Here is a 12224-nt window from a genome sequence, read left to right as displayed (position 1 = left end):
ATGTTAAGAAATCAAGATATATATTGGGGGTGAGAGGCAGGGAGGGGGAGGGGTTAATGAGTGAATATTGATGTGGATACAATTTTTAATTTTGAGATAAAAGTCTATATTAAAGATTTAGGATATAATTCAAATTGCAAATTTAGTATTAAGCCACTTTACTAGGCATGTGCAGATTTCGGTTCAAACCATTAATCTGAACCGATAATTTGTTTATCGGGTTAACGGATCGGTTATTTTAACTATCGAGTCGGGTGTCGAGTTTATAAGTTTTGTTATTGGGTTTTTGGTTTGAGCCACGGTTTAAGTGCTTTTTTTATCGGGTGATCCGACAACCCAATAATACAAATAGACTGCTGGGCTCCATACCAATTAATTATGATAAAAATTCACATATAGACAACTTATAACTCTTATAACTAATTTTCTAGTCTAAGTTGCATAATTACATTTTACAGACAAAAACAGTTGGTGGTTAATTGTATATATTGAAGAATTATACAAAAAATAGAAGAAAAAAATTCAACAACAATTAGAGATAAACAAGGAATGTTAAATGCAATCAATTTCCTTAAATTCCTCCAATGCAATTAATTTCTTTAAATTCCTCCAACTTGTCCACATATTTCTCCTTCATAACTAAACATTAAATCTTATTTTTATAGATCTGCCAAAACTGAAGAAAAATATTTTCTTAAGATTTGAAATAAGCAGTAGAAGATCTCAATTCATACAATTGATAATAGGTAAAATCTCTATTCAAAAATATGTAAAAGACAATTCATGAAATACTTTTTTCTGAAAAATATGTTTTTGAATTCATTCTCGAATTTGTATATGTTTTCTGAATTCGAATAACTATTACGATTATGAATTCGTTCTGATTGTTGGATTTTTATATTTTTGATTACTGAATGTATAGTAAAATTAATTAGTGTTTTTCCTCACAAATCATTAAATGTTTGAAAATCTTATTGGAGTTGATAATGATGATACAAATGACCAAATTGATGCAGGTCCTATTGAACAGATTGAAGTAATTATTATAAATGAGTAATTTCAAGTAAATTTTTCAGGATCAAATCATAATGAAGTTTTGATTGATCAAGTGTATACGAAGAAAGCTATTTTGAAGCCGGTAATGACACAGTCCTCAATCAGACACAAATTTCAATTCAATACGATAAAGTCAAATGTAAACGGATAAGTAAAATTTATTTAAAATCATTTAGGTAAACGTATTTGTATAAGTATGTAATTTTGTATACGTTTGTATACTTGTACAAGTATATGTATGTTTGTATATTTGTATATGTAAGTATATTTGTATAAGTTTTCTTAATATTTGGACATTTGTATATGTAATTGTATTTGTATTTGTATAAGTATGTGATTTGAAAGTATTAAATGCATACGTTTTTGGGTTCTTTGATGTTTTATTTTTCTGTTATACGTGTTTATCATTATATGTTCAGTTAAATATTTTGTGTTTATATATATTAGTGGTCAGGGAAAATTTATTTATACAAATGTTTGTTATTCATTATAAAAAGTTCTATTCACTAGTGGATGCATGTTACATGGTAATGTTAAGTATTTAGTTAATTGGTATATAAGTTGAAATGTATTTCTTTTTTATATTTATATTATTGTATATTAATATAAGAATATAACGTGTATTATAAATATATGTATGTGTGTTATGTATCTAGGTAGCTATCCTTTTTATATGACTATAAGTATATATTCATGTGAATATTGTATATGAACATAAATATATACATCCAGAACTTTTTGCACATTGTATAAAAGTATAAATACATAAACTTTTTGTATATTTTCATCATACGATAATATTGGTGAAGAACACATAAGCTTTTAAAAAAGCATTCATAATATGTGACTAATGTTAGTTGAAACAAAAAAAAAATGTATATATATCAAAACAACTTCGTATAAATACTGTGATGTTTCAAAAAAAATTAATCAAGTCACATAACTGTTACAATAAATCAGCTTCAAAAATATCTTCCTATACCATAATTAAATTCTAAATCAACTTGCTATATCAAAAGCTGAATTATAAAACAGGTTGCTATACCCAAAAAAAATTGATAAGGTATTCTAATAATAACAATTAAACTGTCTATGAAATAACAATCACTTTTGTATTATCACAACCAAATTGTGGTCTCATTGGCCTGTTCGAACTCTCATAATCACTCATGATATTTTTCTCAATCTTCTGAGTCCCGTGACGTCATAAAAGGACAGCATACCGACTGCGTAAAGCTTCAACATTAAACACTACTGGTGGTACACTTTTTTCATGGCTAATATACTCTGCATATGCAGCAACATGTACTCCACAGTCCCTGCATATTCAGATTTTTGGGAAGTAATTAGTAAATTGAAATGAAAAATATGTGTTTGTGATGATATTAAATATATGTATATATGAATCGAACAAAATTACAGATTTGTATACTGTATATATGAATATGTACTCGTACTAATATGGTTTTGTCCTTAAATTATATATATATGTATATATATAGATATGCACATTGAACTAAATAAAATACTAATCAAATCTATTAATAATCAAGCACATTTTTATCCCGAAAATATATGAAATAATTGCTTCCCAAAGAAAAGTTAGTTTGTTATCACAGCACATCCAACAAATGCTTTTGAAAACACTATCCAAAATTAAAGTATAGATACAAAAACTTCCAAATGCAATTCAAGCCAGACATATTTGTACAAGTTCACTCTATATACATATATGCAAACTGTATATACATATATGCACTCTATCTATATATATATGCAAATTGTATATACATATATGTACTCTAAAACTGTATATGTATGTGTATGCATGCATTATTATACAAAAAGTATATGTGTAAATTCACTATATATACATATATGCAACACTGTTTATACATATATCCAAATGCAAACTTTATATACACATATTTTTGTAGAATATGTATATACTTTTCTTTATACGATAAAATTCACATATATGTACAGCAAACTTTATATACATATGTTCTACCAAAATAGTATATGAATATACGTATATTAAAAAAAAGTGTAAATTTAACAATAATTCTATTTCATGAAAATATATACAAAATTACTTTGTAATCATTGTCAACTTCATTAATATTTTGAAAGTGTCCGTTAACTTATCTCTTGACTATGAATGTATTATGCTACTGTGATTATTGATATGGTCATTGCTTTGTTTTGTTCATGACTTCGTTCTCGACTTGTTCACTTTCAACTCCGCTAAAAAATCTGCATTTTCACTATCTAAATGAGAAACAACCAAATCAAATAATGGAGCGCCACAATTAATCATGGATATATGTTCAATACCTCTTGTCAATCTCCTATTAGGGATTTCTTCATCCATTTGAAACAACAAGTAATTGGGAACTTGAAATCTTAAAAAAAATACAAAATAGATGAACAACGAAGAAATATATAGACTCAAATGGATAATATATAAAGAATCAAAAAGAAATTCAATCTAATATCAAAAATACAAAGAGATTGCCTCAAATCTTCAATTAATATCAAAAAGAAATTCAATCTAATATGAAAAATACTAAAAGATTACCTCAAATCTTCAATAATTCTAATATATGTTATCAAAAATACTAAAAGATTACCTCACTAACATAATATATAAAAATAATCAAAAAGAAATTAAATCTAATAATAAAAATACTGAAAGATTACCTCAAATTTTTAATAAATATCAAAAACTGATTTTATGTGGTGACAAATCCGCCAAAATAATTTTTCAAAGAAAAATCAAGGATGATCTTCTGTGATATTAGATTGATTTTGAGCTCAAAATAAGGAGAAAAAAGTTGAAGAAGATCCTTTGAAGAATTGTGTATTATGACGTTGTCAAGGTTATTAGTTCTTCAATGTAAAATCAAGGAGACTATATGTAATTTTGAGAAAAAAATAAGGAAAAAAAAAGTTGAAGAACATATCTTCAATAATTTTGGGTTTTGATATATACGTTGTTGCCGTTTCTTTAGCCAATAGAATAGAGAGAGAAAAAAACAAAATACCAAAAATAAATCACTGAGAGAGAAAATAGGTAAATAAAAATCTTCATATATTTGTATATAGGGCCCCACAAAAAAACTGATTTTAAACTACCAAATGACTATGAATTGTGATTTTTTTAAAACTTTAACCATATCATGTAATTAATATAGTATTTTGCTATAATATGTAATTTTTCCATTAATTATCCGCCTAACTGCCTAAGGCCCTAAAGTAATGCCTATCTACCCACTGGCCCACCACCCAAGACCTAAGTCCACCAAGGTATTAGGGTTTACACTTTACTGAACTCTCATTTTCCCATTTCATTTCACACATCTCACTCTCTCTCTCTCACTACTCACATCTCTAGACTAAATTTAATAAAAATACTGCTCAAATTCAAACATCTAGAGACTAAAATTTATTGTTGGTTGACAAGATTGAAATTCGATGGTAAAATGATTGTGCTGAAGATTGAATATCCGATTTTGAAGGTCAAAAAATTTCAGGTAACAATTTTTGCTCCTCTCATTTGCATGTTCAATTTCTGCTGTTGTTGATAGTCTTTTGCTACATCTTCAATTTCTGTCTAATCTAAATTTTAGAATGCTAACTTGCTATGGAGTTGAACTAAGCTCTTCAAGATTTGTGTTTTGATATTTTTATACTATAAAATTGTCTAAAGTTTACATTTTGTTATATCTGTTTTGTTCTTTTATTGACTACTGTTAGTTTGATGTGTATTTGGTTTATATTAAAGTTGAATAAAACTCTTCAAGATTTAATTTTTTGATCTTTTTGATGCTATGGAACTATTTAAAGTTCACATTTTGTTGTATAACTTAGAGAGGGAGTCAGGGAGATATGTGCACAACTTTCGTATTTATACTTATAAAATCCATTAGTCTGTTGTATATATTCATTCACAAATGAGAATCTTCGTGTGTTGTTCTAACGTGCTTTAAATCACAATACAATAACTAAAGATCTTCAAAGCAATACAATTTACGTGTTCAAATCTCAGTTTACATGTCATTTTTAACCTTCCAATTGTAGCGTTTAGAAAATAATTATGTCATCTAATTTTTTATCGAGTTCTTATTTGAAAATTGAGACTTTACCGCCTAAAAGGGGGATAATATTGTTTGGCAGCTTGCTGGACCAATTCTAGTGGCCTTGCTGTTATATGCTTATAATTGTACTTAGCTGGTAGGTAGCTTTGGAATTTAGAGTATATATGTTCAATGTTAACGGTTAACTCGATAACCAAACCAATAACAATTAAAACTCGATAAACCGATAACCGATATCTTAATGGTTCTTTAACGGTTTAACATATATACAAATCGATAATGAATAAGTAAAACTGATAATTTTCAAAACCGAACTGAACCAACCGATACACAATCCTACACTTTACCGTTGCATTTTAAAAGACGTTCACAATGATATTATTCTCTTAACAATATGTAAAATCTTGTAAATTAGAGTTATTTTGAATGTATATGTACATATGCCTAAGAAGAAATCTAGTGCAGCTTTTAATAAAGTTAGTGAAAACACTAAAAATAGTGTTGGGAAACAATAATAAATTTCAATATCAATTATGAAAATAAATAAACTGCAACGATAATAATATTTCTTATATAGTAGTATCAACAAGTACAATAATAATAAGAACAACAATAATGATGATGACGATACTACTACTACTACTACTAATAATAATAATAATAATAATAATAATAATAATAATATTACTATAATATTTTAAGTAATATATAAAATACTTGAGTTGTGCTAGACACTATTCTAAGAAACTATTTCCGTAATGTGAAATATTTTCCTAGAATTAAACAAGCACTTTCATGATTAATTAGAGGATATCCAAAGTTAAGTAACCCTTCCCTAATTAATCAGAGGATACAAGAATCAACAAAATTAATTATAAATCCAACAAATCTTAATTTAGAAAAGAAACAAGAAAATATTAATAAAATAAAGGCAAAGAAAAAACGTTAAGCAGTTAAAGACAAATATATATGTTAGCTTATATTTTTGCTGAAAGCGGTGATGCCTATTTATAGAAAATGTTTCAAGGCGGTGGAAAGAAAATGTAACATCAAAATTAATTAACCAAGGATAGCTTTGGAAATGAACACGTGATGCTAAAATACTTGGCCATCAAGTTGTCAAAACTTGGCCACAAGTGAGACACGTGTACCATGGAATCCATGCATTATTTTTTTCTTTGTCCCAAAGCTTTTAAAGTCAATCACAAATATTTAAAATTCAACAAGTTAATTAATTATCTTTCAAATATCTATCAAATAGTACTAGTGAAAATTTTTGAGATAATGAAATAATAGGTGAAGTTATTGTTAGGTGAAGTTGTTGATCATAAACATATATCACTACAATAATATATGGCTCTGATACCAGTTAAGAATTGAATTGTTGAATCAATTTTTGTTTTACATAATTTTAAATATTTAGAATTCACTTGACATAATTTAACATTGAAAAGAATATTATCTTCAAAAGAAAAATCATGTAGAAGATTGATTACATGATTTTTTTTTTTCAAAGAGTACTTGAATGTTTTCACAAATTTTTAAAGAACAATTTTTTAGAAAATTACTTTTTTCCCGAATCTAAAATTTTGTAAAATTTCATCATTAATCAAACTATAAATTTTATTTATAAGAAATTTTTTAGAAAAACAAGTTTTGACCATGCGAACCTCATATAACCGCGATCAAGGTTCTATGAATAGCCCCTCTTGGTCGTGAAATTGACCATTTTCACTCACCTTTTGAGCCCTAGAGGCCCTACAATGATAAATTAACTTCAAATTGATTCTTGGGGGTGAGTTAGAACCTTGATTAATATATATTTGTTATTAACAACGGATAAAAGGTATGAATCCTTCCTCTTTCAATCTTTAATTTCTTGAATTTTGACCAACACCCCAAATTGCTTGAGGGCTTGATTTTACCTCAAATATGCTTGATTTTTATCTAATTCTTGAGGGTTATGATTCCCTAGTGGTGTATGAACATTGGTTGGTCTCGAAAACGTATTTTTCGTATGTGGGACCCACTTGAAGTTTTTGGTGTCGTTTTTGAATTCAAAACACAAAGGTGCAATATGGGTATCAAAATTCTCGTAGTGATGTGTAGATAGTGTTTTTGATAGCTTGGCACCTTGAAAAGATTCTTGGAAAGAAAAAACAAAGGTTTAGCGGTTCATGGGCTTTCTTTGGATTTGAAGTAGATTAGACTTACTCCTTGTTTGATTGAGCTACTTTTAAGTATTGATTGATGAAATTTAGGACTTGAATTAGTCAGACCAATTAAGCTATATGAATTTTAGAAGTTAGAAAGCTTGACTTGTTTCTCATTATATTAGGTGGAATAGACTTCATTACTCGTGTTTAGCATGAGAATGCCTTAGAATACTCAACCTTAGCTATGATGCTCTAGTGACACATAATTAGAGTAAATTGGTCTTAGTTGCTTATTTTAGGGAAGGTTGTCTTGGTTCCATTGGACTTAGTAAATGTGCTTGAGTAGAATATCTACTTTAGAGAACTTGAAACCAAAATAAGCCATGTTATAAAAAAAGTGATCAAAATAGGCCACCTATTTAATAAGTTATCAAAACAGGCTAAACGTAATAAATTATTACGTTTTTCATTTTTTTCTTAACGGTCAACTAATAGAGTTGACTTTTTATAAAACGTAATAAATTATTACGTTTCACAATTTTTTTGTAAAACATAGATTTGTAAAACGTAATAATTTATTACATTTTATAAAAAAAATATAAAACGTAACAAATTCTTATGATTTACACGAAAATCTATAAAAAAAAGTCAATGTTTTGTCACATGTCACATCACCACTTTATGTCTACTGTTTTTGAAAATTGACAAAACGTAATAAAAACCTACGATCTACACTTTATATCAAAATTGTAATATTTTCTTAAGATGTTCATTAAATTTCTTCACCTTTTCTTTCACTTTGCAGATGTGCCCCCCTCCCCCCCCCCCCTTCTTTCCTCTTTCTTCTTTTTTTTACTTTAATATATAATTATATATATATATATATATATATATATATATATATATATATATAGGATGTAAAATAATTATTTAGTATAATTTATTGGATAATCGGTTTACCAATAAAAAAATTGAAATCGAATAAATAACACAATAATCTTTTATTATAAAATTATTAACCCAATAACGATAAATCAATAACATTTTTATCGGTTAGATTTTTGTATATCCCTAACTTAAATTGTGATTTCTTACTCCATTAATTATAATAAGAAACGTATTTGTGCATGTGAGTCTCCTTAAAATCCTAATCGAAACACTAATCGGAAACTGCTATGAAACACTAATCGAAAAAAATAATTTTATATTTTTAACACACAAAAAAAGTATAATTCTTTTTGATAATAGCATATTTGATCGCCGAAAATTCAAAATTTCACTATTTTGGAGTAGAGGAGAACTCAAAAGTATAATTTTTTTGGGAGAAATCGAATAATTAAGGGTAGAAGTGGTTATTTTTTTTTTATATAGAATAAATATAAGGAAAGTGGCAAGTTCATGAGGTAATTGATACTTCACTCTTTTTTATTTTTTGAATTTTTGTGTAAAACATAAAAATTTATTACAAAGAAAAAAGATGAATTATTCGAACGAGCAGTGAAGTGTAAAACGTAAGTAACTTTATTGACATAAAGTCAATTTTTTTACAATTTGACCTAAATAGTGAGATATTTTTAACCAAAAATAGTGAAAGTCAAAGTGTCTGGAAAGTGAAACAAAGAGGAAAGAGGAAAAGGGGTGGGGGTGGGGGGACACATCTGCAAAGTGAAAGAAAATGTGAAGAAATTCAATGAATATCGTAAGAAAATATTATGATTTTGGTATAAAGTGCAGATTGTATGTTTTTATTATGTTTTATCAATTTTCAAAAACAGTAGGCATAAAGCGGTGATGTGACAAAACACTAACTTTTTTTATTTAGATTTTTGTGTAAATCGTAAGAATTTGTTACATTGTATATTTTTTTGGATAAAACGTAATAAATTATTAAGTTTTATAAAAAAAAAATTGTAAAATATAATAATTTATTACGTTTTATAAAAAGTTAACTCCGTTAGTTGACCATTAAGAAAATAGTGAAAAATATAATAATTTATTACGTTTAGTCTATTTTGGTAACTTATTAAATAGGTGGCCTATTTTGGTCATTTTTTTATAACATGACTTATTTTGGTTCCGAGTTCTACTTTAGATCTTATGGTGGTTTGCTATACATCTAAGAGTTGATTTAGATACTTTAGTCTAGTCCGGGGTAGAAATTGACCTAGAATGCATTTTGGTGACTTAGAATACCTAAGTCATAAATGATATTATTGACCATGCCATGAATAAATTATGGATCATGTAATGCTTTAGCCATCGTTTATACTAATGATGAAAAATCTTTAGGCCAATGAATATGCTACTAATGGTTCATTGTTCATGATGCTGCTTATGGTTATACCCAAGGTTTAAATTATAAAATTATGAATTTTGTAATGATGAGTCCTTGACTATACTCTTGATTAAGCCATCATTTATACCAGTGTTCGGGTCATTAACTATATTATTGCCCAATTTATGATCATGCTTAGTAATTATGCTAATAAATAGTATTGGAAATCGTCTTTATTGTCTATATTGGAAATGATTATGTTAATGGTGTTAGAAGACATGCTTATTGACTATGAGAAAAGATACTCTATAGATTATGTTGACTCATGTTATGCTTTGTCAAGTAACCCAACTAGTGATTATGTTAGAAAACCTTTTTGTTGCTAATACTATGAGTCATGATACTAAGGGTTCTAAATGTGTTGCTAATACTATGAGTCATGATACTAAGGGTTCTAAAAGGTATATTTATTGACTACATGAGAAGTTATGCTATTAACCATGTTGAACCCGTTAATGATTTGTAATATTCATGCTATATATATATATATATATATATATATATATATATATATATATTCACATATTTATGGATAAATTATCCTCGGCGACGAATGACGAGATATAAATGTATGCTCCTTCTTACTTCTCTTTACTTTAGTCCTCGTGGGGCTTGCACTTTACTTTACCCCTCGTGGTGCTTGTCATAGACTTACTTGTCATTTACTTTAGCCCTCGTGGGACTTGCACTTTACTTTAGCCCTTGTGGGGCTTGTTCTTTATTATTGATATTGATTGCCTATTATGATGATATGATGATACCTGACAAGGTCGGAGGATATGTTGATGATATTGATACCCGATTCAAGTTCGGAAGATATATTGATGATATTGATATCTGGTTCGAGTTTGAAAGATATGTTGATTATATTAATATCCAATTCGAGTCTAAAGGATATGTTGATGATGTTGATACCCGATTTGAGTTCGAAGGATATTACGATGATATATTGATGTCCAACAAGGTCGGAGGATATTATGATGATATATTGATATCCGGCAAGGCTGGAGGATATTATGATGATATATTGATACCCGGTTTAAGTTCGGAGGATATTATGATGACATGATGATGTCCGACAAGGACGGAGGATATGAATATTGATATGCCTATGTGTGCACCTACCGGTTGAATCCGCTAGCCCTATGTATGACAATTATATGTTTATTCATGTTCTTGTGCAGTTGGCTATAATATTGATATTAGAGGTGTCAGTTATAGTCTTCTAATGGGTTGAGGTATAAAGTGGTATAGTTATTGATTTAAGGATGAAAGATGCTTAGTGATGGATATTACTTAAGTGGCTAATAGTGACTAGTGGATTTGTTAACCTTAGTGGTAAAGAGGACTAATGACATTGATGGTTATTAATAGGGATGATTATTTCATTATGGTGGTTAATGATAATGGGTTTAGCGATGGTGATGATTAGGTACTATTGATGACTAAGTTTATGATGTTGATTAATTGTTTAATGAGGATTTGTGAATTAATGATGCTAGTTAATAAGAGATGTTAGTTGAGAGATGAATAAGCGTACTCATGGTGATTAGTGGTCTTTTTTTAAATGGTGACTAGTAGGATTATGTTGGCTAGAAATGAATATTGGTTAATTAGAGAATACGATCTAGTGGTGAATCTTGACTAGACGTTACTTTTGGCTTGTGCGTAAATAATGGTTAGTCGTTGATCCATGAACAATGACTAGGTGATGAATAGTGGATGGATGATAATTAGAGGTTATATGATGACTAGTAAGTAATTGGTTTAGTAATAAGTGTTGGCTAGCTAATAATGAGTGAATAGGGTGTAATGATGAGATAGGTGTCTATATGGTGGTATGGTTATGGGTACGAGTATATTGATATATGTTATTCAATTATGATTATTGATGATTGTTGACACCTAATTTTTGCTCTTCGTGCCTAAAATTAACGTCTTCAGGCTTTCTGTTCGTTAAAGGGTACGAAACATAATTTTCACATCTTTTTATATTGTTTGATAAATTATTGATAATTATCCTTTCTTTAGGATTTTAATTAATTTGTTGTCAAATTTTTATTTTTTATAATGTATTAATATTTTTCTAATTTTAGGATTTTTATCAATTCATTATCGTTCTTAACATTTTACAATCACCCACACACATGCACGACATGAGGTTATATATATATATATATATATATATGTATACATTATTTTTAAATTAATTATATTTTAATAATTTTAATATTCTTTACATTTTTTCATTCAATATCTATATTTTAAAGTCCGCAAATGCTGAGTTGGACCAATTATTTTTTTGCAGTATAATAATTCGATGTCTTATCACATCCGAAAATGACTACACAATAATATCTGGTCACGTCTGACAATGACCACTCAGTGTTGTCTCGTCACATCTGACAACGACCACTCAATGACACTACCCTTTGGATAATTACTTTGTCCATTGGTCAAAAGGATGAAAATCCTTTGGCCAATAACTTAAGGACCTAAGGGTGTTCTATTATAAAAGGAGAGGACACCCCTTTATCCATTGGATAAAAGGGGTGCTCAATTTTTTTTATATAAATA

General features: G+C 28.1%; 1 protein-coding gene and 1 long non-coding RNA gene across 2 annotated transcripts; both read left to right on the top strand.

The window, feature by feature from the left end:
- The first annotated feature begins 645 nt into the window (after positions 1 to 645).
- On the top strand, positions 646 to 1423 carry LOC124889323. Its single transcript, XR_007048216.1, has 2 exons — positions 646 to 746; positions 1017 to 1423. It is a non-coding gene; the product is annotated as an uncharacterized LOC124889323 (long non-coding RNA).
- Positions 1424 to 4402: 2979 nt separating this feature from the next.
- Positions 4403 to 11013, top strand: LOC107850095. Its single transcript, XM_016694541.2, has 2 exons — positions 4403 to 4592; positions 10417 to 11013. Exons 1-2 carry the CDS (start codon positions 4542 to 4544, stop codon positions 10714 to 10716), a joined length of 351 nt encoding a protein of 116 aa, XP_016550027.1. The 5' UTR covers positions 4403 to 4541; the 3' UTR covers positions 10717 to 11013.
- Positions 11014 to 12224: the final 1211 nt, after the last annotated feature.

This window comes from Capsicum annuum, chromosome 12 (genome assembly GCF_002878395.1).
Source record: "Capsicum annuum cultivar UCD-10X-F1 chromosome 12, UCD10Xv1.1, whole genome shotgun sequence".
Classification (NCBI taxonomy): domain Eukaryota; kingdom Viridiplantae; phylum Streptophyta; class Magnoliopsida; order Solanales; family Solanaceae; genus Capsicum; species Capsicum annuum.
Note: the sequence above shows the minus strand (reverse complement) of the source record. Positions and strands in the feature narration are given on the sequence as shown.

Coding starts and splice junctions, on each gene's coding strand:
- LOC107850095 (XM_016694541.2), top strand. CDS start 4,542: ATGATTGTGCTGAAGATTGAATATCCGATTTTGAAGGTCAAAAAATTT. Junction 4,593..10,416: donor TGAAGGTCAAAAAATTTCAG/GTAACAATTTTT, acceptor ATACCTGACAAG/GTCGGAGGATATGTTGATGA.